The following is a 26,005-nucleotide window of genomic DNA, read 5'->3' as shown; positions in this document are numbered from 1 at the left end:
GTTGAAACAGGCTTGGGGGTAATAGTCTCTATCCCACCCAGTCACTGAACGGGCTTTAAGCAATTCCTAGTGCACCTTGGAAAGCTGATCAACTAAGCAACATTTCAAAATTTGATCTACAAAAACATATAACTGCATAGTTTCAAGGAAAGGCAATAAAACAGGTTCTAGTAAGACCCACGCTTGGGAGGTAGATATTAAAAAGCAGTCTCAACCATTAGCTGTCTCATAAAGAAGACAATTCAAGTGTCACAATGAGTTTAGGAAATCTACTTTGAACACAGCAAAAAGCTCTGACATGGGGGCTGGCCCCGTGGCCGAGTGGTTAAGTTCGGGCACCCCACTGCAGGCGGCCCAGTGTTTTGTTGGTTCGAATCCTGGGCGCGGACATGGCACTGCTCATCAAGCCACGCTGAGGCAGCGTCCCACATGCCACAACTAGAAGGACCCACAACGAAGAATATACAACTATGTACTGGGGGGCTTTGGGGAGAAAAAGGAAAAAAAATAAAATCTTTAAAAAAAAAAAGCCCTGACATGTTTTCACTACACTCGGTGACCCACACAGAATAATAAATCTTAAATTTAGAAGAGACTTTAGAGAGCTTTTAGTCTGATGTCCAACTGGGTGTAGAAAGCTTTCTATCAACACCTTACTAATGATCAACTAACTAATGATATGGGACTACTCAGCCTTCTAGCATAGACTCCTTTTCATTTTCTTGACCACAATTAAAAGAAAAAGAAAAAAAGAAGCTATTCACTATATATTATTCTTTTATGTAAATATAACAAATTTAAAAATGATCAGTTTTCTTTATTTTTAAAGATTTTACTTTTTTCCTTTTTCTCCCCAAAGCCCTCCCGGTACATACTTGTACATTCTTGTTGTGGGTCCTTCTAGTTGTGGCATGTGGGATGCCGCCTCAGCAGTGCCGAGCGGTGCCAAGCAGTGCCCAGCGGTGCCACGTCCGTGCCCAGGATCCGAACCGGCAAAAGCCTGGACCACCAAAGCAGAGCGTGCGAACTTAACCAATCGGCCACGGGGCTGGCCCCTGATCAATTTTTCTAACATGTTTACTAATAATACATGACCCTAAAAAGACTGAACCAAAAAAATGTTCAAAGATGAGAACCAAAAAATAATCACCTCCTCTTGCACTTCTTCTTGGTCAGCAGGCCCAAAAAGAGATTTGCACTTTGAAGTGATGTCCAACATCTTTTTTCCATAATTTATAATCATTACTGCCAGTTCATGTTCCTTCCATAAACGCAGAATCTAAGTAAAAATATTTATTAATTATCTCCGTTGGAAATTCTTGTCTATTTCCAAGTGTCATGCATCATCTTTCATAGATGCATAAATTTCATAAATTCATCTTTCATAAATTCATAAGTCTTACTAATGCTTTGGGTCTAAGAACTCCTCTGTTTTTGTTAAAGAAACTGGAAGTTTACCTCCAGATCATATTTCCTTGAAATTAAAACTGCATGACTCCATTATTTTAAATAAAGAACAAATAACAGGGATCTCATCCATAATGAATCTCCACATCTCTGGGACATGTAGCCATGTACCTTTTGATATAGTAAGTTAACTGTTAAAAAAATATTTCCACTTAAAAGATCCATGTTAAAACAAAAGCATTCTTAAAGGCCACATAACCACTGCCTCTTGCCATGAGTTGCTTTCTATGTGAAATGGCACAAATACTGACCTCATGATGTCTTAGGCGAGCTTTTATATCAGTAACTGATTTATAAGACATTCTGGTTATGGAGTAGCCTAGAGATAAGCTGCTTCTAGAATATTCTCCATGAATCCTAGGGGAAGTAGATACTGTCATCATAAGAAGGGGGAGGGCCTTCTCTGCCACTCACATCCACATTCCTTGTTACTAGTTGTTATTCTTTGGCCTTCTCTAGCCTGGTCCTTTCCTCCCTCGCTAGGGTAACCTTCCACCACTCATCTCCTTGTTCTATAAACTTAGAAAATATTGAGCCAAGTATAAATCCTGATACTCACCGTGATTTCGGAACTTCATACCTTCCTACAGCTGAGGGATTTCTCAGAACAGCTTTCCCGCCTATTTATCCAGCTTTACCTGGTCATTAAAACCCGGGCTCTAGCATCAACTCCAGGAACGCTTCCCTGGCCAGCAATCTGATTTGCACAGACTCTGCTATAGTGAAGGGTCGCATCAAGGGGATACATTCATTGTAAACCCCACAGGGCAATTCTCTAAGCGTATAAATGAGTTTGTATGAATTTGTTATATGTAGATGTATTCTGTTAAGTTGAATAACCTAATATTTAAGATAAGTAACAACTGTTACTTCCTATGCAGGAAAAGATATATTGAGTGGCTGTTTAAAACTAAGACCTCCTAATGCAAGGTGCTATGAACCAGAAATGTTTCTGTGGGACCAGGGCAATGGTGTTCAACTAACGCTGACTGCAGAATAGAATGTGGGGAGGAAAATGGTGAAATAAATTTTGAAAGGGTAGATGTGGTTAGGTCAAGCAGGGCCTTGAATGACAAGCAAAACAGTCCAATCTCATTGTAAGATTGATACTAGAAGGAACAAGTTTTGTTATTAGACAGCAGAAATGAATCAATGCTTCCACTCCATCCAACTTTGCTTTCCGAAATATTTAGGTCCTAGGCTCATAGATAACTGTGCAATCTTTTCCCCTTGTTTTAACATGCCAGCAGAAAATACTAAATGATAAAGAATTGTTCCAATCAAAAGAAAAATAGAGAATCAATTCTACTTAACATACCAAATGGTGAACAGAAATAAAAAGACCATGCCAGATGTTTAGCATAATAATTTTTAAACAATGCAAAAATAATGAAACATTTAAGATGACATGTCTCAGAAGTGGCACTTTATTTGGAATTCTGGCAACTTTTAGAAAAAACACTGCTGCTTAAAGAAGAAAGACTGAGCCATCTGAAAAGATTACCAACTTTCTAAAGAGAACAGAGAAAAGAAATAGAGCCACTTGACTAATTGGGGTTTACATGTCCTAAGAGAAAATCCATCTAAAACTGTGTTTATATCAAATAAATACCTGAGACCTGTAACTCAGGGCTAGCGGAGGGTTCTGGGACTGTTGGTCAGGCTGGAAGAAGCTTCTGAAATGACAGTTCTCAGCCTATCAATTTGGGACAGAACTACCTCTAACAGCAAAATTCTGACATTAATACATACTTTACTTTTTGAAAAATGTCCAGAACACATTCAGGGGCATTTCTACAATAACATCAGTTGGTTCTCAATACGATTCCTCAAAGGGGGAAAAGGGAATGGAGGCATGCATGGCAAGTGCGGAAACGCAGAGCCAGCCCCAAGCTGCTGGCTGCTACAGGAGAGAAAAATCGCACAAGGCAGAGAGGGGAGGAATGTGAATTCAAGAACTTCAGCCTCCACCAGCCCCCAAATGCTGGTCGGAAACCCTACTTATTCTAGGTCATTGCTCTCTCTCATCTTCCACGGGGGCGGTTGCAAACATCTCAATTCTCTGAAACCCACCCTTACTCTCCACCTCCTCACTCTCAGCAAATGGCCTTGCTTCCTTTCCACAGAGAAAATGTAGGGGAACGACCTTATCCCCTGTGCACAAACCTACCTGTGGCTGCAACCATCCTTCCCTCCTGTAAGGGGGAAGAGGAGACTCTCCTGTCTGGACTAACCCCTCCCGCGCATGCTCAGATCCCACTGCCTCCTGCCACCTCAGGGATCCGGCTCTAGCGATCCCTCCCTCCTCTCCCAGATCTCCATCCTTTCCCTCTCCTGGCTCCTCCCATTAACAGGCACATGTTGTGGATAAACAGAATTGTCGTTTGGTTGGTTGGTTGGTTTTTAGCAGAAGTCACTATTGGCAAGTTGCAAGGAACACACTAGCTTGAATAGAGTTTCTTTGTTCTGGGAGAAACACCACAGCAGCTGCTATTAGTTATTTAAATACAAAGTGAGTAGCTGTCCAGTGCCTTGGAAAGAGCATGTAATCTGGCCTTTTCTTATTTGAAAGATACCCCTTTCCTGGAAATACTCATTGATGGAAGGATTTAGGGGGCAAAAGGGAAAGCAGATGAATATATTCTAAAATGAGTAACCTTGGAAGGTGCACTTTTAGCCCAGCTTAACACCAATTAATGTGTGTGTAATTGCAGCATTGGAAATGGAAAGGGGTGCTTCGGATTGTGTGGGGCTCCCCTGCTTTCAATGGTTACGCCATGTGACAATGACAGAACTAACAGCAGCAGGAAGATTCTTGAGGTTGGAGATGGGGTAGAAATGACAAAACAGCTTTGGACTAATCGACTCTCCAATTCTTCCTCTTGCCTTCTAGAAGCAGGACTGGCCCCTTGGACTAAGTGCACCCTTGAGATTCTTAAATAATTCTCTTCCTTTCTCCATCTACACACTGTCCCCAGGTAATAATATCACCTGTTTCTATTGCTTCAATCGAGTCCATATACAAAGGACTCCTTTGTCTTTATACGCATTGGGCCTCTCCTGAACTCCAAGCCAATAGGTCCAATGATATAATGGGCACCACTTTGGATATCCTACAGGTCCCAAGGTTCAATATATTCAAAACTCATTTTCTTTTAGTTCTTTCCCACACAATATTACTGCCCATTCAGGGTTCAACACATAGCACTGTATTCACCCCACTGCCCAGGACAGATAGCTGGATGACTATTGACTCTTCCTTCTCCTTCCTTTGTCTCCCCATACTCAATAGGTTTCTAGGTTCTCAATTCTATCTCATAAATAACTCTTGAAGCCTTTCAATTCTCTCTCCCACTTTTCCATACTATTTTAGTTTATCATCTCTCACCTTCTAACTCATTCCCTGCCTCAGGTTTCTCTCTCTCTAATTACTAGCTGCTGTTGTACAACCAGAAGAATTTCTTTTTTCTTAAGTGCAAATCTCATTATGTCATCTCCAGGTTTGAAGTCCTTCAATGGCTTCTCTCCAACCTCAGAAGATAGCCATTCATCCTCTGGTAAATGTTTAATGCTCCACTTTTTAAGGTGACTGAAACACTTAATCATATCCTCCATAATTAGAAATAAATCTGATTCTTCTTTTCCCAAACTGTAAAATTATTTCATATTTTCTCACTGATTACTCCCTGAGGTGATCAGTGTTAATAATCCTATATCTGTCATATATTTTTTAATATTTGCCTTTAAGCTTTGTTTATAGTGTCTTGCCATAAAAAATATTTTTAATTATCATGTAATCTATTTATCTTTTTCAGCGTATCTTTTGATTCTGTGCCTTATTGAAAAAGGTCTCCCCTGACCATACAAATATCCTTGAATCCATCTGGGCTTGATTTTGTTTATGGTGTAAGGTAGGGCTCTGAATTTATCTTTAGATGAACAATCAGTTATATCAGCACCTTTATTAAATAAACTATTACAATAAATTATCATTTTCTCAATGAATCTAAATTCCACCTTTGTCATATGTTAAATTCTTCTGTAGGCCAGGAGCTGGCTATTCCTGGACTCTCTATTCTATTCCGCTGAACTATTTGCCCATTACTCTGTCAACATTATTTTTTATTGAAGTGGCTTTATGGTAAATTTTAACATCTAGTGAGAAATTTTAAATTATTCAAATCAGTTTCAGAGAAACCTCATTGGGATTCTCATTAGAACTGCATTACATTTAAATATTATTTTAGGAAGGCCTTATATTTCTATGTCAGTAAGTCTTCCTATTCATGAACTTGGTGTGGCCTGCCATGTGTTCAGATCTTATTTTGTGTCCTTCAGTAAGATTTCACAGTTCTTTTATTTAGGTCCTTTAACATTCTGTTAAGCTAAAATACTGTGTATTATAAGTGGTGTATTTTCCGCTCTCAATTTCTAACTAGTTAGTGCTAGTATTAAAAAAAAATCAATTTGTAGGTGTCTTACATATAACCACTTTATAAATTCTCTTTAGTTCTAGTAATTTTTAACTATCTTCTCATGAGCTTTTGAGACCTTTACAATTAAAGATAAATTATACTTTTCTAATATTATAAAATTATTTCATATCTTTATCTATTGCATAAGACAGAATCTCTACAAATAATGATTCATACTTTAACAGTCAGCATCTCCTGTGCCTGATTTTTAAGGAAATGGCTTCATAAATTTGCCATTTAATATGATATTTGCTCTAAAATTTTGGTAAATGTCTTCACCATTAGTCAATAGCTTCCTTCCCTTCCTAACTTATTTAGAAATTTTATGAGGAAAGATTGCTACGTGTTATCAAATGCCTTGTAGCATTTTTCATGTCATTTAATTACTTTTCTCCTTTAATTTGCTCTTGTAAAAAAATTCAAGTTTTGTTTTAATTCAGACTCGATATTTAATACTTGACAGCAAGACTGTCCCAAGACCAGAAAGTGACCAGATGCTGTCCAGGAGCAAAGAAGGGCGATCAGACAGAACAGATTTGAAGAACGCTACGTAAGGCCTCTCTTTGTCCTCAGTAACGTTTTGGGCCCTGAATTCTGCTCTCTCAGATACGAAAATTGCCGCTCCTCCTTCATTTTTGTTCTCATTTTCCCAGTACCTTTGTCTATCCATTTATTTCTCAACCAGTGTTTGTCACTTTGTGTTACGACTGTTTCTTGAAATATATCCATTTGAACCTCACTTTTTAACCCATCCAGCAGTCTCTGTCTTCTGAGTTCATTCATGCTTAGTGAGGTAATTAATATACTTGATTTTATTCCTTCCATCTTAAATATTATCTCTTTTGCTGCCTTCTGACTTTTGCTGAACTAGCCATTTTTCCTCATCATTCCTTTGTTTATTTTTCCTTTCTGTCAATTTACAAGTCCTACTGTGCTTTAAAGTTCTGTTCACAGCTACATACTCCTCTGAGTCATCTTTAAATATATATATATTCTATCCCCAAAATAATAATTTTATACTATATATATTTTTTAAAAACACACAACAGTGCAACAAGAATCTCTACCTGCTCACCCCTCCCTTGACCCCAAACAGGATGGAGGTTTTAGTTCTAGGTTACTGACAAGTTTTTCTTTCAAGGATGATTCTTCTATTTCAAGAGTCCCTACTTAGCATTTATATTACAAAGTCCTAGTCACACCATTATTATCTATTTAATTTTAATAATACATGTATTGCAAGATTCATTGCTCCCATTATTCCACTCCTTTTTGTCTGTCCCTATCTTGGGATTTCTGTTCTGAACCAACTGTCATTTGATAGAGTATTTCCTCAAGTGTTTTTCTCAGATAAGTACATGAGCAGAATACCTTCTACATGCCTGCACTTCTGAAAATGTTTATTTTGCCCTCATAAATGAATGCTATCTTTCCTGGTTATTAATTTTTGGACCTAGGTCTTTTTCCCTCAGGATTCTACAAACGTTGCTCCAGTATTTTAACGTCTAGCACTGCTGATAAAAAGTTTGAAGCTAATTGATTCTCTTTCCATTGCAGATAACCTGTTCTTCGGGTCTCAGAACTTTAATGTTTGCCCTTATCCTTGGGTTTTAGGAATTTCACCAACATGTGTCTATACAAATGTTCTTACATTAATCCTGCCTGAGACTCAGGGAGCTTATTTCCTTTCTACCTCCAGACCTCCGTAAGTCACCTGTGGTGTTTTTCAACATGGTGAGAGTAACTCAATTATTTTGATGTGTGGCCTGCTCTTCCTGCTTGGGGTTCTGACTCCCCCAAAGTGAGTTATTATTTTTCTCTTCCTGCTAATAGTTTATGCTCCCTCAGCATCTACACAGACCAGTTATAAAGGTCTCCCCAACAGTGGTAAACCAGTGAGTGACGGAAGGACTAGGATTTTCTGCTCCTAAGGTCAGGCCATGAACAGCAGCAAATCACGCCCTCTTTGCTACGGTAGAGGGCAGAGGGCTCCCTGTTGTCAGACCTCCATGGAAGCAAACTTAAGTTCCAACTAAAGCGATGGATCAGATGAGTCCACCCATGAAGAATTCTTCCAGATCCTTGGCCAAATCAGAAGGGTCCTGTGAGGACCACATAAGACAGGAAGACAGATACAGCCCTTCTTTCAGCAGATTCACTGGATTCAGTCAACTAAAGCCTTTGAGGAAACATATTATGCTGGTCCTCAGGTCGAACAACGAGGATAAATAAGCCTACCTCTACCCCTCTGGTCTGTGGGTTCTTTCTTGTTTCCGAGGTGAATGAGGTCCCATAAAATGCCCTCTTTCCATCCCTCTCCCCCCAGCCTAAGATAAGATACCCAGTCAGGCTCTACCAGCTGGCCTACTGAGGCTACTATAACACCTAAAATAGGAGTTTGAAAGTAGAGCAAATCAGGGATGAGTGCTTAAGCTGCCACCTCCCCCAAATTCCACTATCTCTTTACCTTAAAATAAATAAACAGCCTTCTCACAAGACTTTGAGCTATAGTAACATTTCTCTAGTAATTCTTCTCATTAAGCAAAAGCTAAAATAAATCTATTAACTATTTTAATTACTTTCACACATCCTCGCAAAAAAGCAAAACACATATGTGGGAATACGTTGATTCAGTCTACAAACAACACTAGGCACACTTATGAAAATATAGACCTCTTACAATAACTCTCAAGCCAACAGGTCGGGAATCACAGCCCCACACGAATGATTTACACCACCTAAACTAGCCTACTCATTTGCAAGCTAAACTTGGCCATGAATCCCTAAGTACATTTGCTCACACAACCCTTCATCCCCTCCATCTACCAAGCTGTTCCTTCTCCATCTATCTCAGTTCTGCTGTTCCTCTTGCTGCAGTCATCCTGTCTAAAGTGGACCCAAGCCCCAAAAGTCTCTCTCCTTTAATGCTTTTCTTTTTGCCTATAACACACAAACTTTCACGGAATTATATGATAGATGCTCCTTTGTTGTGTGTCTCCCCCACTAGACCATAAGTTCTGTGAGAGCAGGAAAGTGACCTTTTTATTACTGTATCCCCAGTGCCTAGAACAGTGTCTGTCGTGTTATAAGCACTTCACTCATATTTGTTGAATTAATGAATCTGTCCAAACAGCCTTTGATTTGATGGACAGGGTTGCTGTCTTTTTAATGAATTTAAACGCCTATAGGTATGGAGCCTACTCTCCAGTTTGTCTCAGGACCCAACAAACGTTGTCCTACATCCAACCAATTCATGAATTCTTTTGCCTCCTCTGCCCCAGTAGGGATTTGACTTTGTAACTCTTCCTTTAGAGAATATCTTAAGTCTCATCTCCTAGGTGAAGCTTTTCCCAATTGTCCCAGTCCTTACTGATTTCCTGCATGCCTTTTTGTGTCGCCACCATCCATCCACCACCCAAGCTAGAACTCTGTGTTATCCATGATTTCTTCCTCTTCCTCTCCCTTCCCCTCTCTTCCACCTCCCTCTCCCCCTCCTCCTTCTTCTCCTCATTCTCCTTATCCTTGCCCTTCTCATTCTCCTTCTATGTCTTTTTTCTTTTATAGCTACTCTGGGGTTCTCTCCAACCCTTTGTGCATATATCAACTGCCCAAGACAGTATCTGACACAGATATGTAATCAACAAATGTTTGTTGAATGAATAAGCGAAATAAAATGAAAAACTAGTTTATGTCTTGTCTCCCTAACTGGATTATAAACCCATGAAGGGCAGAGACCTTGTCATAGAACTCTCTGTATCCACTATTATTTATATGAATGTATTTTTTAAACAAAAGTTTATTGATTTAGGGTTGAAGGCGATGATGATATTGATATAATATTGTGATGTGATGCTTGTGTTAAAGAGCAACCAATTCAAGAAAGCTCAGGTTTGCTTCTCCTGCCTTAAAAAAAGCAAGCTCAAAATCAAGATCAATCTTACCTACAATCCCCAGTGCCCCTTAGCCTTTCTCTTAGTGGCTAAACTCAGACACCAATGGTCAGTCTTTTGATGACCATTCTCTCCATAGCCAGGTCATTCCCTTATTGTCCAATCCCAACATGCCTTAGTTGCCCTCAGCCCCTTAGTTGCCATCAGCCCCACTCCGCATCACTAGGTTCTTCCTCGAGGTCTCCAGTCTTTGCTGCCTGATCTCTAGCTGTCAATTTCCACAACCTACCTGACTACTCTGTCCACCTGTGGTTAGGAAAGAACATCCTCAGATATTTTCATATGGTTTGAACTCCATTTGCCTTTATATATATATATCTCCTACTTTATATACCCTGACCTTATACATACTCTGACCACATTTTGCCTTGTCTCCTACTTTATATACCCTGACCTTATACATACTCTGACCACATTTTGCCTTGTCTTCTTTCTGACTTAGATCCTTATATTTTTTCTTTCTTGGCAGTGAAAGAATCGCCCTGAGCTAACATCTGTTGCCAGTCTTCCTCTTTCTTTTTTTTCCCCTCCCCAGAGTCCCAATGCATGGCATATATTCTAGTTGTAAGTCCATCTAGTTCTATGTGAGCCACTGCCACAGCACAACGACTGACAGACTTGGTGGTGTGCTTCTGTGACCAGGAAATGAACCCAGGCCACCGAAGCAGTGCAAGCACTGAACTTTAACCACTAGGCCATCAGAGCTGGCACGAGAGATCACCCTCGATCGGTACAGTGTTCCTTCACCTCTACAGTTTCTCTGTTTGCTTCAGGGCCCTGCACACCAATCTCAGAAACACCCTTAAACTCTGTGCTTCATCTGCCCCTTCTTTCAGGCGTAACATCATTTTTTACATTCTGATTTCATGGGATTACCATACTCTCCTTTACTCAGTGACCATTCAATCATAACCCTGCTACCGGGCCTCTCAGCATCTTCTAAGGCCCACTGTCCTGACACAACTCCTGGGTTAAGATGCTTCGGGTCTGCCTACAGGTTCCACTGAGGTCACAACCTGGCAAGATGATACGCAGGTTGACTACAGTGTAATAAATACATAATAGATGTTTTGGGGTTTTGAAACAAATTTGTTTTCTGTGACAATATATTATGCTTATAAATGTCCAAATGCTATGTCAAAATAACATCAAATATTCATTTAACAAGCACCACAATTTCATCAAAAAGTTCTACAACAGATATCTATTCAGTAATTTTATACTTTCCATTTGCTTTTGATCTAAAAATGCTTTAGGGTGCTACTTTTTAAAATATTTTAATTACTCTGATTAAAAGTAGCTTAACTTTTTAAATCATTATTGCTCCCAAATTTTATGGCTCTAGACAAAGAATGAGATAAATACCTTTGTTATGTAGAAGATACAACAAGCTATCATGTGCTGCGTGCTTTGGGAACTTGCAGTATGCTTCTTTGCCTGGATGATGTTGGGGAGTCCTTGCCAAACCACTACACACTTTATCAAGATCTAAAAAATAGAAGCACAATGTGTTTTGTCAAAAAATACCATCTTTACGCATTATAAAATGTTTTACTCAAATTATGCAAGTTTTAAGCCATCAAATGTTATTGTTATGAATAACTACTGATAAATTGCTTATCATGTATAAAGGAGTGTACTCTGAGACAAAATTGATATATTCAATTTTCAAATGAGTCCTTCCTCCAAAGGACTTAAAAACTAGCGGAGAGGATAAAATAACTATAAAATGCATTTTGACAAGTGCCATAAAAAATATAGGTAGAATGTTACATGAATACAAGAAACTAAAGATCACACCCAGGCTTAGGAAGGCCTTGAAAAACCATATGGAGAAGTTTGTACCATATTAAATTTACAGTGATACCAGGTACTTGAAATAATAGTTTCCTTTAAAACTAAAAGCAAACATTCATATCTCAGGAAATCAATTAATATCAGCGTTCACTTCTTCTCCTCCTTGCTTCATATCACATGGTCCTGAATTTAATCAAGAGTTAGACAATTAAGTTTAGTTTTCAATACTGTTGCAGTTCTGAGAAATATTCCTATCAGGAAAATAGAGCTGAGATTGCATTAATCTAGTCATCATTCACATTATCCCAAAGGACAAATTAATATATGGATGTTGGTCCTTTGGGGGCCAATTAGTTGTTTCAAGCCACCACTCTAACAATATTATTCCTATTGTTACAGTACACTTGTGAGTTTTCTTACTGCTTCTTTAATTCTGCCCCTTCACAATCACCCTCTCCCACCCTACCACGCCAGAGCCCCAAACCATGTTAACAACCTAGTAGTTTTGTAGCTTTCTCCAGGCTACAATTACCATATACCTAGGTATAAATACATAAACGGACATAGAAGGAGGGTTAATGTTATGTTATAAAATGGGATTTATACATACTTTTCTGAACTGTGCATTTTTCCTTCAACCATGTCTTGTAAAACATCCCTCTTAAGTCTACAGGTATAACTCTAACTCATTATTTCTAATGGCCGAATAATATTATTTAGTGTGGATCAACCATAATTTATTCAGCCATTTCCAGAATCTCATGTTGCACAATTTTAGTTAATCTTACAGTCTGTCAGAACTGGCCATTCTCCTGCTACTGCACTTTCTCTTTGTCTCCAGTTTTTTTGCCACCATCAAGAATGCCACAGTAAACACCCTTGCCCACTTGCCAACTATGAGTGGCAACTGAGGCATCAGCCTTGAAATGACACCCAGTGGGGATGAGGCACCATCCTCCAGGACCACTTACGGGGTCAGCCCAGGTAAATGCATTTTTAATCTTATTAAAATTTTATTTTATGGGATAAACTACTAATAGAGGGATTGCTGCATCAGGAATATTTGTTTTTAACTTTAATTAAAATTAGATTTAGGGGCCAGCCCAGTGGTGTAGCGGTTAAGTTTGTGCACTCCACTTTGGCAGCCCGGGGTTCACTTGTTCGGATCCCAGGTGTGGACCGACACACCACTCATCAAGCCATGCTGTGGTGGTGTCTCACATACAAAAGTAGAGGGAGACTGGGCACAGATGTTAGCTCAGGGACAATCTTCCTCAAGCAAAAGGAGGAAGATTGGCAACAGATGTTAGTTCCGGGTCAGTCTTCCTCACCAAAAAAAAAAATATATATATATATATATATATATATTTAATTTAATTTAAATTATGATTGCTTACCAAGATCCAAAGCCTATAACAATTCACATTTCCCCCATCCATGAATGAAAATGCCTTTGCCCCACATCCTCGCCAGCAATAAGAATTAACAGATCTTTTCAATTCTGCCAGTGATATTACATTGTTCGTTTAAGGTGCATGTCTACAGATATTCAGAGTTTGAGCATCTTGTCATATTTTCTTGGCCACTTGGATTTGCTCTCCTGTAAACTGCCTATTCCTATCCCATGCCCATTTTTTCTATTAAGTTGTTGTCAATTTGTCAGATTTTTTCTTATATATATTTATCCTCATCAATGTTAGATACTTTTTCCAAATCTATGAATTTTCTACTATCTTTGATATGGTCCTTTTCGTCACACACAGGGTGCTGGAAATATAGTCTAATATGTCTTATCTTTCTTGTTATTTCTAAGATTTCTGTCTTTATTAGAAAGTGTTTCCCCAACCCTGGATTGCACATGTAATCTCCTGGGATTTTTTTTCATAAAATTTTTTGCTTGATTTTACATTTAAGTCTTTAATACATCTGGACTTTTTATATACGGTACAAAATAGGGGTCAAACTCCACTTTTTCAGATAAATATCCAGTTTTTTACCACAATTTATTAAAAATATCCATTCTCTTCCCACTGAATTGGAATGCCAATTCTGTCATATAATACATTCTCATACATATTGATGCCTATTTCCAGAAACTTCCCTCTATTCCACTCATCTTTTCCTATTCCAAACAATACAATTTAGTTAGAAACTCCTTTCCTAAGCTTTTACTCATAGATATAACCCATTCTCTGTAGTGTAGCTAAAGACACCTTGCACCAACAGGGACCTAGAGGATGACAGTGGACTATCCTGAACTCAGCCAGTTGAGCACCAACGGCAGCCACTATTCCCAATGTTGTGTCTTTGCTAGAGCACATTAAAAGGTATGCATTGATATGGCTACTGTTTTCTTTCCTATCTTATTGGATAGAAATAATATCCCATTAGGAAGAAGTACCAGAAGAAGTTCCCATTCACACTGGGCAGACAAGAGTATACACTCAGAGTCTTGCCCCAGGACAATGATAACTCTCCTACCCTCTGACATAATATTTTATGAAAAGAGCTGAACTTTCCGGACATTTCTCAAGACAAAACATTGGACCACTATATCAATAATATCATGTTAATCGGACCTAGTAAGCAAGAAACAGTAAGTACATTGAAGACCTTGGTAAGATGCATATCCTCCAGAGGGTAGAAATAAACCCTATGAAGAGTCAGGGGCCTGACACATTAATGAAAAATCTGGGACATGCTGAGACACCTCCTCCAAAGTAGGTCTAACATCTGGCATCTCTCACCTCTAAGAAGAAAGGACAATGCCAGGTAGATGCCTCTGGGTTCTGGAGGAAGCATATTCCACACCTGGGAATACTGCTCCAATCCACTTATAAATGATGTGGAAGCTTATCAACTATGAGTCTAGATTTTGGATTCTGGAAGCAGATCTCTTCAGCTGCTGAACTACTAGACGTGGGCAATGCGGGAGAAGGAGGCACGTCTATGCCCCAGAATACCTATTCCAAGATGAACATTTGTTAAGTTACTTAAGCTCTCTGGTTAGTTTCCTCAATAGTGAATTAAAAATGTTTAAATTTTGCATGAGTTCACTCATATCTTCTTGGTTCTCAAAATCTGAGTAGATGATGATAATGATGATGATGACAATGATAGTGATGATGATGACTTTCTGTAAGCATCAGCAATAAAATCATACTTCTCTCATTATTTCCCTATGGTAGGCAGAACTCAAAGATGGTCCCCAAGATTCCTCCCCTGATGTACAAGCCCTGTATAATGCCTTCTCTTTGAGTGTGGGTAGGGCCTGTGAATGTGATGGGATCATCACTCTCATGACTCTTTTACGTTATACAAGACTCCTCATGCATCTGAGAGGAGACTCTCCCGCTGGCCTTGAAGAAGCAAACCACCGTGTAGTGGAGAAGGCCATGTGGCCAGGATTGGTCGTCAGTCTTCAGGAGTTAAGGACCTCCTATCACACAACTACAAGGAAATAAATTCCCTCAACGGCCAGTGAGCTTGGAAGAGGACTCCAAACCTCAGAAGAGATCACCATCTGGCCAACACTTTGACTTTAGATTGATGAGACCCTGTGCAGAAGACCCAACCAACCCATATCCAGCCTCGTAATCCACAGAAAACTATGAAACAGTAAATGGGTTTTGTTTTAATCCACTAAGTTTATGCTGATTTGTTAGAAAGAATATATAACTAATATAATCCTTTCAGCCAGCTCTCACCTACCCTTTTTCCATAAATTCCAACTCCTCCATCACCAAGACACCAAGTATTTTTTCTTGGGTCATCCACCAATTTTTCCCCAGATGATGGCTTTAACAACATGCTTTGAATAAATATTGCTGTTTCTAACATTACAAGAACATAAAAATTGAAATGACTTTAAAAAAACTTAGAAAAGCAGATTGCCAATATTTAAATATGGACAGCAACGGGGCTGAATATTTTCAGAGAAACACATTTTAAAGTCCTCATCTATGGTTGCCTGGACATGTAATTTAAATTATTAAAATGTTTTTCCATTAACTCACAAAATTTCATAATACTTGTTCTTGATCTATTTGTACTTTATAAGAGGTACACTGCTTTTTCTTTTCCAAAATGCATTGTTGAGTTGCCCTTTGTAAAAATACTCTTATCTGGTGGAGAAAAATACCCTTACCTGTACCACAGGTACCAAAACAATATTGTGATAGATTATAGGAGCAAGGAGGCCATAACATTGAGTCACAGCTTGAAGGGTATAACTGGAATCATTTAGGTAGTTGCTAAGTTCCAATGCCACTAATACTCTCTCACATTCAGCTAGTCTAGCCATCTGTAAAAAAACAGGTATTGGTACACAAAGTCAACACCAGGTGCTTAATTAACGTGTTTCTAAGGAGAGGAAAGGGTAAGAAATGTGATCCTTGTGAGTTAACAACATGAATGTCGGTATGAAGAAAATCTAAACTCAGGAACAATTCTAAGTCCCCAGTAAGTCTACCTACGGACAACGCAATCTTAGAATTAAACTTCAGAATTTGTTGTAAAACAATATATATACCACTAGTAACAGAAAAGAAACCAATCTTTTTTCATTGGTAAGATAAAATTCTTGGCTATATTTTAATGTTAGCAAAAATTCAGCTTTTTCAAAACATAAATTATAACAAGTAATAATTACAACAGAATGTCTCTATAATATTGCCCCCTCTTGATGAACAGAGTCCCATTTCCCCTCCAGATTTGTGAGAAAATGGTAAATTTCCAGTAGCCCAAATTAATCTTCTGTTATATTTCTGCTACTTAAATAAAAATGATAGTAAAATGTAAAGTTAGTTTTTTATGATTAAACGTCACTTAAAAAAATAGGAGGGAGCTGGCCCCGTGGCCTAGTGGTTAAGTTTAGCACACTCCACTTCACCGGCCTGGGTTCGATTCCCAGGTGTGGAGCTACACCACTTGTCGGTGGCCATCCTGCGGCAGCAACCCACATACAAAACAGAGGAAGATTGGCACAGATGTTTGCTCAGGGTGAAGCTTCCTCAGCAAAAAAAAAAAAAAAAAAGCAGTCCTCTCTTACACCTCCTTTCTCCTTCTTAGGGAACGATTTCATTATTTTTCTACATATACATACATTATACACAAAGAAAACTGTGTGAGTGGCAACCAGAAATTTCCATACATCAAGTTATTACTAGAATGATAGTCCAGCATTCTGGAATTCATTGTAGTACTTAGAGATTGTCTTTATTCTCAGACTGGATGCTGAAAGAAGACACTGAATGCAATGTAGTAGGAACAGATTGACAGTTGTGAGTGCTCAGGCTCTACAAGACTGTGAACTTGTCGAGGGAGAAAGGTCATGTTTTTTTGACTTTCATATCCACAGAAACTGGCACAGTCTCGGGTAACAATTTATTGGTTAATTAATTAATGAATAAATGAATTGGTCGGAAAAAGCAACGGTAAAAAAACTATATATCCAAGGTGAGTAAAATAGGAAGGAGAGAGAAAGAAGAGTGAAACTCAATCTAGAATGAAAACAATAGTGTAGGATTGTTGTTAAAAACAAGAGCATTCTAAGGTTGCAGATGCACATAAAGCAATGCTTATAACCACCCTGAACGTCTATCAATAAGAGAGAGGTTAACTTCCTACCTGGACAGGAATACAAAGTTAAAATTAAAAGAATTTGGTAGATTGATATGTACCAGCATGAAAATATGCCCAAGACAAATTATAAAAAGTGTTAAATATGCAAGTTGCAGAACAGCAAGTAGATTATGATCTCATTTTTGTAAAAAAGAATAATAATAGCAATAACAGATTTGTCTACGCATATTTTTAAAAATTAGAGACATTATATGAAAATAAAATCATAGCATTCTCAGGGGCAATAGGATTACAATGGGTTTCATTTTATACATTGTACATTTTTTAATATTTGAAGTGTATACCACTTTTGTACAGGGGAAAAAAGATAAATTGAAAAAATGCAAAAAATACATGAACTCAGTCTGGTGAAACCTACATGGAACATCCAATAACACTTCACGATCATCCAATGGCCTCCCAGCTCATTCACAAACCAGGATATGCAATCTCAAAAGAACACGAACTTGAAATATCAAGAAATAAATGAAGAGAAATCAGCACATTTTCAGTCATTTTAATTCACTTACTTGTTGAGAGGGGAAAATCTCATTGCCTTTAATATTGTCACAGAAAAGATTTTCTTCTTTAATTTTAATGTCACTTGTTACAAAAATATTTCTAAGAAAAAGGTATAAGAGAATTGAAGAAGTCTCTGCCAAAATATCTGAATGTAATCTGCAAAAGGAGGTAAATGATGTTACAGCTATAAATATAAAATGATTCAGCATGTGAATTCGCCATGTTAGACTGATTTGTTCTTAATATCTAGACAATGATCCCAAGACAGCAGCAAAAAATTGTAGAACATCTCTTGTAAGCTGTTTACATTAAAATTAAAGACTATCCTTAACAAGTTCAAAACCAAGAAAATTAAGATGCTGACATATTATGTCATAGGTACATAAAAATAACTTGGCAAAATTTTCTGGTCCTTATATATAAAGTTCTTTTTTATCAATATAATGAAATCACCACAGATATTCAGAAACTTAGAAAATAGGCTCAAAATTTCAATTAATGAACTTCGTGAAAATAAGAGTCATTTCTAGCAAAATCAGCCATGTTTAAAGAGAAAGAGGGAGGGGGAGAGACGGAGAGAGAGAGACAGAGTCTTAATAACTCCTGGATTATTTCTACTTATCTTTTCTAAGCTGCAGTCAATAGCGCCAACCATTGGCAAAACTGTGAAATCTACAGTCTTCCATCTTTCTTTCCAATACAGTCATGCACTGCATAACAAACTTTCGGAAAACAACAGACTGCATATACAATGGTGGTCCCATAGGGTTAGGACCACATAGCCTAGGTGTGTAGTAGGCTATACTATCTAGGTTTGTGTAAGTACCCTCTATGATGTTCACATAATGATGAAATAGCCTAAGGATGTATTTCTCGGAACATATTCCTGCCATTAAACACTGTATTCCCTTCCTTGCCCTTAGCCTTACTTGGTGGAAAACCCTCCCTTCTAAGCTTCAGGTCCATCTATTGTCTACAACCTCTATCCCCAGAGTACAGAAAAGAATCTGACATCAGTAATTCACACTTGAAGATTATCTGTTTCACCATCATATCACACTCTGAAATTATCTTTGCCAGGAGAATTTTAGTTCTCCCGCTCTTGCAACTCATACTAAACTCTTTGTCCTCACGATGACCATCACTACCTTGACAGGTGCAATGAGCCCAGGGTATCGCCTCCTCCCGGCTCCATTTCCTTCCCTATCCAGCTCAGATTCTGGTCAATCATTCCAATAGTGACCTCCCTAGCATTTTAGATTCCGTATCCCTTATTTTATACAATAATCAACTTGCCTGACCTTGAATAGATGTCACCGTCTAACGTTTCTATCCCTGCCACAATGGTTAATCACTTAGTCACTTATTTATTCTCCTCATTCATTCTTTTTTCATTCAAACTAGCATTTGCTGAACACCTACTAGGTACAAGACAATATTCTAGGCTCTGGGATATAAAGATGAATCAAATGTGGCCCTTAGCCGCAAGGAACTGAGCCCTACTACAAATTCATGTTACGTGACATCAACTTAGTCATTAGTACTTCTCAGCAACACTTCCGTTTATCCCTAATGTCTGCTTGTTCACATTCCCCAAAGCGAATGTTCTAAATCCCGTTCTCCACCTCATGTGCTCTCATATCCTCTTAGTTCTACCACCATAGTGCCATTATCATGTGAATTTTCTTCTATCCTCAGTCTGTTTCTCTCCACTGTCTCCCTTCCCTCCACCCTCCAAAATTCTTTCCTTAAGCCTGCCCTCCCCCTCAAGTTTCTGCCCATTTCCTCTTCTCTTTACCACCAAACTTCATATGAGTGATCTTTGCTTGCTACAATTTTCCATTTTCATTTATTCCTTAGCCAATTGCAAAAGGTTCCTGGCTCATCACTCTCCAAAAATGGTCTTCTTGAACTCACCACTGGCCTCCTAATTGCCAAGCCTAAAGCCTCTTCTTAGCTTTCATCATACCTAATCTCTCTGTAGTATTTTATTGAGCAACTGCTCTGCCTGACTTTGCACTAGCACTGAATACTGCTGACCAGTCCCTCCAGGGTGAAACTCTCACTTCCCTTGGCAATGCATTTTCCCAGACTTTCACATCCTGGACTGCTCGTTTTCTATAGTGTAAAATCTGACAGTTGGATTTTCTCTTTTTTTGTAATGCAAATGCCTGACTTAAGCTTTGATTCCTAAGGCACCCACTTCAAAGAGGCATCCACTTCAAAGATGGCTATCTTGAATAAACACATTGCCAGTAACACAACTAGATAAAAAGCCAGGTCACCTCTCCCACTGAGGCTCCTTTGTTTTAGAGATCTTGGTTGATTTTGATAACTGGCCATTTGGGCCACTTGTTTTTTCTCTTCCCACACTTTAAATTCCTGCTCTTATGTTTTAAATTCATCAGTAAAGACTGAGCCCTCAAAACCTTAGGACCCCAATAAAAGCAGAACCTCAGGCCCAAGCACATGCTCTCTTTCTCTCTGTCTACCTGCGACCTCACTGTGTGCTGTGTGATTTCCAGGTCCCATAACTAATTCAAAGTTTCTTGATGGTTGTTGTTGAAGAGCACCTTCTCCAATCATAATAAGAACCACAAGGACTGGTCCAGCCACAATAGTTGTTATGGATAGGTTGAGACCAACACAAAACATTTTCAACATCCTTCCTTGATTCCTTCTCCTGCTTCCGTCTCTTGAATGTAAGTGACGCCCAGGGTTCAATTACAGTTTCTATCTTTTCTGCTAAATAGTCATTCTCTGGGAGATATCACTCATTGTCAAAATTTCAATGATGACTTCAATGGACAATTTCTAAATCTGTATCTCTAGCCTTGACCTCTCTCCTCGGTGTCAACACTAAATATTCAGCTACCTCCTGGCTATCTCATGTCCACAAAGGCATCCTGCTGGAAAACTGAACTCAAAATATTCCCAATCAAATTCATTATCTTCCTCCAAAAACTTGGTCCACCTCTCATGTTCCCTTAGTAAACATCTTATGCTTCCCAGTCAACTTTCACTACTTTTGCTCTCTTATCCCATGGGTCACATAAAATCTTCCAAGTCCTGTCTCTTCCACCTCTGAAATGCCTTTCAAATTCATCCCACATAACACCTAGCATCCTTGTACGTGGTAAATGCTAAGTCTACACTTGCTTAATTGAATGGAGTTACACCTTTGTGTGAATAAGCATTATTGATGTCTTGCCTCAACCAGGACACGCATTTTAAGCTCATTGCCTTTGATTTAGCAGTGAAGAGTTTTGTCTTATTAAAGGAATTTCAGCCATTAACAAGCTAGTGAAGGAGATTGTTGCTGTTTTTGAACTTGTTGAGGCAGCCTGAAATCGTACTAATGCTCATTTCTGAGGCTGCTCTTAAACTTTGTCCTTTTAAGGAAAAATGGCAGTAAAGCAAAGAATGGTCTGTGGTTTCATAAAGATTCTATGGGACTATTTGCAATTGCTGATGGTCTAATCCTTGGAGCCTCTTCAAGCGAAGAAAATGCCTTCTTACCCTAATAGTCCACCCATCAGACCACAACCTTAACCCCAACCTGACCTTTCTCTATTCCAAAAGTCCCCCACGCATATTTGTGTTTTCTTATATAACTGACATTAGCTTGGTTAGTATTGGGGGTTTTTTTCCCATAACCTTCATTACCTTAAATTCAGAATGCAACCATATGCCTCCAGTGTTTATTCTAACTCTAGGGAAAAAGTTTCTAACGAGGACTTGAGACCATGGAACGTATACACTTACTAAGATACTTATTAGAACTAGTTTTACAGGGACTATCTTAACATGAAATTGAAAATAAATTAATTCTATGCTTCACACCCAACATCCATATTTTCAATAAGCAAATTAATACTTTAAAAGGATATTTCTAATTACCTTCTCTGTGTAATAGTCATCACGTTGCTTAAACTAATAACAGATTGTTCACTGCGAAGTGGAGAAGCAACAAAATAATCCCAAACAGGGGAGAAAACTTTCTTAGCCAACTCATAGTTACCAATCTGATAGGCAACCTACAACAAAAAGGACATTGTTTTATGCGATATTTTTCTTTGTGAAATGTATATTTTAAACAAGAATTCTGATAAGGTCCTATCACACCCCAATTCCACAGACAGTTGTGCACGCTTGCTCTTCTGTTCTAGGGGGCTGGGGTAAGGGAACGACAGCCATTGGCAAGGGAGACAGACACATTTTGAAATGTCTTTTATTTCTAAATTGCATGGAAATTTGAAACTCTGTAAGGATGTTTCAAATTCTCATAAGCAAAACAAAGATCACATCTGAGCCAAATTAATTTCATTTCCATCTATCTCGGCAGTGTGCTCCATTTATTATAGACACTCTTATAAGGAACAATCTGTTCCAAGAGAAATAATCAGATTTCCCAAACCCAAAATATGAAATATACTTCATTCTTTTCTAGTTCTGACTGACACTTTCAAAGCTTCTGTGCAAGAAAGGGTTCACAGCTGAAGAGTGAAGAATAAAACAGAGATGCTTCCAAGAGGCCATGATATGTTTTAAGTTTAACACATTCAATGTTAGGCAAAATAACTGATTTCACTGGCAAAACCCAGAAGCTCAGGGCGGAAAAAAATCATAGACTTACCTATTTCTTTTGGTAGAATATATTTCTTTAAAAATATTTTAAAAAGCTTTCTGTTCAAATATGTTTAACAATATGAAATCTCATCACATGAGTTGCATGCTACTTCAAATCCTTAATGGAAGCAGGTAGGATATAAAGAATAAATAAATTCCTTAAAGTAAGCATATAAATGACATGTTGCTAGAATATACTCCACTCAAGGGAATAATTTACAGGCCCAGAACTTTTTAAATCTGCCCAGTCAGTCCTCATAATCAGCCAACCAGTAAACTTTTATGAAGTTTCTACTCTGTGCCAAGCACTGTAAGAAGAGATTCTCCAAAGCTTAAAATGGTCTCATGCTCCATGAAACTGTAATCGAGGTACAGTCATAAAACACATGAAATCATAGAAAAACTACACAGAACAACAGAATAACTGCGAAGGCTTAGGAAAGGGGAAAGGAAGACCTCAAGGAGGAGTCAGAGCTTGAGTTGAACCCTACGGCAGGGATAAGATTCAGACGGGGAGTTTAGACAGAATCAGAAAAAGGCTCAGTAGTGGAAATCACCACAGTGCATGCAGGAGAGACTGGAAAGGCAGGTCGGAATTTGAAGAAAAGCAGGCGATATGATTGGACAGGTAAAGTGGACATGATTTCACAAGGCTTGAAAATGAGGTGGAAGTGTCTAAAGAGGTCAAGTACGGGACCAAGCTCTCCATGTGCATAATCGTATTGACGACTCATTATGTTTCTATGGAGTGAGCTCCATTACCATCTCTAGTCTTCAGATGAGGAAACTGAGGCATTGAGAAGTTGAATAATTTGTACAGAGTCTGATATTCAGTAAAAATAGCAGAGCAGAGACTTAGAGTGATAGATGAGGTCACTTCTCTGGGCTGCATTGGCCAAATGAAGGAGCTGAACAAAGTGGTCACTAAAACACCATATAATTCTAAGATTTTCCATGGAAAATAATAACAGATGGTGTATAAGGGAGTTGATGAAACTATAATTGAATGTTCTATCTGTTCAAAATACATCCCTTTTAAAATAATGTTACTTATTCAATTAGTGGACATTGCAGAACAAGAAAAGATGCCATGATAAAACTTTTGGGTTAAATTCATGAGTCTTTGTGGGTTAACAGAAGAGTGCCACGATATTAGCAGGCTCAAAGATGGCTAGCTGGTAGTGATGTGTAGAATTGATTTTAGAGGGGGTGAGGTTAAAACGAGAAAGAAGCACTAGAAGTCGAATGGAATAATTAAGTACAGTAGAGACATCCTCCTTGATACATGACTTTCACTTGGCTTCCAGAACATCACACTTGAGGGGGTTTTTTCCACATTCCTTTTCAGTGGCCTGTGCAAGCTCCTCCTCTTTTCCGCAACCTCTTCATATTGGCATGCCCCGGGGCTCAGTCTTTGGACCTCTCCTCTTCTCTCTCTGCACTCATTTCCTTGGTGATATCACCCAGCCCCACGGCTTTAATTGTTACATGACTACTCTCAAATCCTTCTCCTGCCTAGACGTCTCTCCCAAACTCCACATTCATACATCTAACTGACTATTCAGCAATTCTCTCTGAATATCTAACAAGCGTCTTACCTCAGCATCCCCCAAACTGAATTTCTGATCTTCCCCTGACCCAAATCTAGACCACCCACAGCCTCCTCCAACTCGGTCAGTGTGGTCTATCCTACCAGTTAGCTAAGAATCCTTGAGTCATCTTTCATTTTTCTCTTTACATTATTTCCATTGGGAACTCTTGTTAACTCCTCCTTCAAAACATATCTAGAAGCTGACCACTTCTCACCATGTCAGCTACTATCACACTGGCCAAGCCACCTCTACCTGTCATTGAATTACAGCAATAGACAGGTCCCTGTGCTTCCACCCTTTTCCCCCTTATGATCTAACACAGCAGCTTCCCAACACAGCAGCCAGTGTGAGCCTTTGAAAATAGAAGTCACGTTATGTCACCTTGCTACTCAAAACCCATTTCACTCAAGGTAAAAGCCAAAGTTCATAGAATGGCCTAGAAGTCTTTTCATGTTCTGCTTCCCCACCCACCCACTCACTTTTTAACCTCTCTGACCTATCCATTTACTCTCCCTGGGTCCCTCTGCTCCAACTCGACTGGCCTCCTTGCTGTTATCAAACACACCAGGTGCACTTCTGGAAACCTTAAGGCTTTAGCTCTAACTCCTTCTGCAGAATGCTCTTCCTTAACCACGCCTCACCTCCTTCAAGTCTCTGCTCAAATCTCATCTAGATGAGGCCTCCTCTGATCAACCTACTTAATACTGTAATCTACCTTCCATTCCCCACTGCAAGTTTCCAATTCCTCTGACCATACTCCAATTTTATTTCCATAGAGCTTAGCTTCTAACATACTGGATAATTTACTTATTTACTGTGTTCATTGTTTACGACTTATCTCCTACCACGACATTTTGTTCCCTTTGCTTAGAACAGTGGTTCTCAAAGTATGGTCCCTGGATCATCAGCATCAACATCACCTAGGAACTTGTTAGAAATGCAAAATTCCAGGCCCTACCCCTGACCTAGTGAATCATAAACTCTGGTGTTAGGACCCAGCAGTCTGTTTAACCAGCACTCCAGATTATTCTGATACATGCCCAAGGTTTAAAATCACTAGCCTGGAGCAATGCCTGGTACAGGGTAAGCTCTCAATCATAATGCATTAAGTGAATTTAAAAATCCTCTTTTCCTGATAATTTCCCTCTACTCACAGAAGAGGACATGCAGCAGTTGTAATATAATATGGTTGACTGACTCAGGGTGAGTCCCTGACCCAAGCTGGGTGTTTTATAGCACCCCTTGCAGAGCAAGATGGACCCCCTACCCAAAGTGTGGTTCTGATGTTGAGATTGATGACGCTACATGCACCAGGAAAATCTGAAGAAAGTTTATTACTCAGACAAGGGACTCCCAGGAGAGTTGGGCAGGCACAAGCAAGTCTGGGCTGGCTTGGGCAAAGCAAAAGGAAAGGGTTGGGCTTTGATTAGTGGCTGGGAGGTGGGAGTGGGGAAAGTTCCTGAGAGCTGGGAGATTTAAATTTCTAAAGGAGAAGGTGAGCCCACCGACCTCCCTATCAGCATGCCTAGATAGAGGGCAAAAGAAAAAAGAGGGGTGAGGTTTAAAAACAAGTCAGTGGTCAAACATTGAAAATGAAGTCAGACTCTTTATTACATTTGGTGGGCCAATCAGATCTCTTTCCCAGGAATTTGGAATCAAGATTAGGAGCCAGCTAGCCGGTCTCTGTTTATAGCTGAAATTGAGGGATATATAAAAATTCAGGAGCTGCCACTTTTTCTCCAGAGATGGAGAAGGAAAGAAAGTCAATCTTTAGAGAGAGAAAAAGAAAGCAGCTGCATAGAGAGAACCAAAGGTACGAGACCTGGGCTTGCCAGGACTCTGCAGCCTTCCCAAGGCCCGGCTGCTTTCCCCTAAGTCAGGCTGGTTCCCATACTTGCAATCAGTCTTAACTGAAACCATAAGTCAAAATTATCTACCCCAGGGTTATTGT

General features: G+C 39.0%; 1 protein-coding gene across 12 annotated transcripts in view; it reads right to left on the bottom strand.

Annotated features, from left to right (window-relative positions):
- CFAP54 (cilia and flagella associated protein 54) overlaps positions 1 to 26,005 on the bottom strand; it is a 301,315-nt gene that overhangs the window by 190,546 nt on the left and 84,764 nt on the right. For 10 of the 12 annotated variants that reach the window (XR_011433771.1, XM_023631775.2, XM_070254526.1 and 7 more), the window contains 5 exons: positions 21,734 to 21,870; positions 17,842 to 17,989; positions 15,837 to 15,992; positions 11,258 to 11,380; positions 1,151 to 1,279 (listed from right to left, as the gene is read on the bottom strand). Coding sequence is in view for 11 of the 12 variants with exons in the window: in XM_023631775.2 (XP_023487543.2) it covers positions 1,151 to 1,279; positions 11,258 to 11,380; positions 15,837 to 15,992; positions 17,842 to 17,989; positions 21,734 to 21,870 (693 nt within the window). In the remaining variant the exon portion in view is untranslated. The remainder of the gene's footprint in view (positions 1 to 1,150; positions 1,280 to 11,257; positions 11,381 to 15,836; positions 15,993 to 17,841; positions 17,990 to 21,733; positions 21,871 to 26,005) is intronic. The other 2 variants (XM_070254530.1, XM_070254534.1) reach the window with 2 other exon arrangements.

Source organism: Equus caballus, chromosome 28 (genome assembly GCF_041296265.1).
Source record: "Equus caballus isolate H_3958 breed thoroughbred chromosome 28, TB-T2T, whole genome shotgun sequence".
Classification (NCBI taxonomy): Eukaryota; Metazoa; Chordata; class Mammalia; order Perissodactyla; family Equidae; genus Equus; species Equus caballus.
The sequence above is the reverse complement of the archived record's forward strand: the minus strand, read 5'-3'. Positions and strand labels throughout refer to the sequence as shown.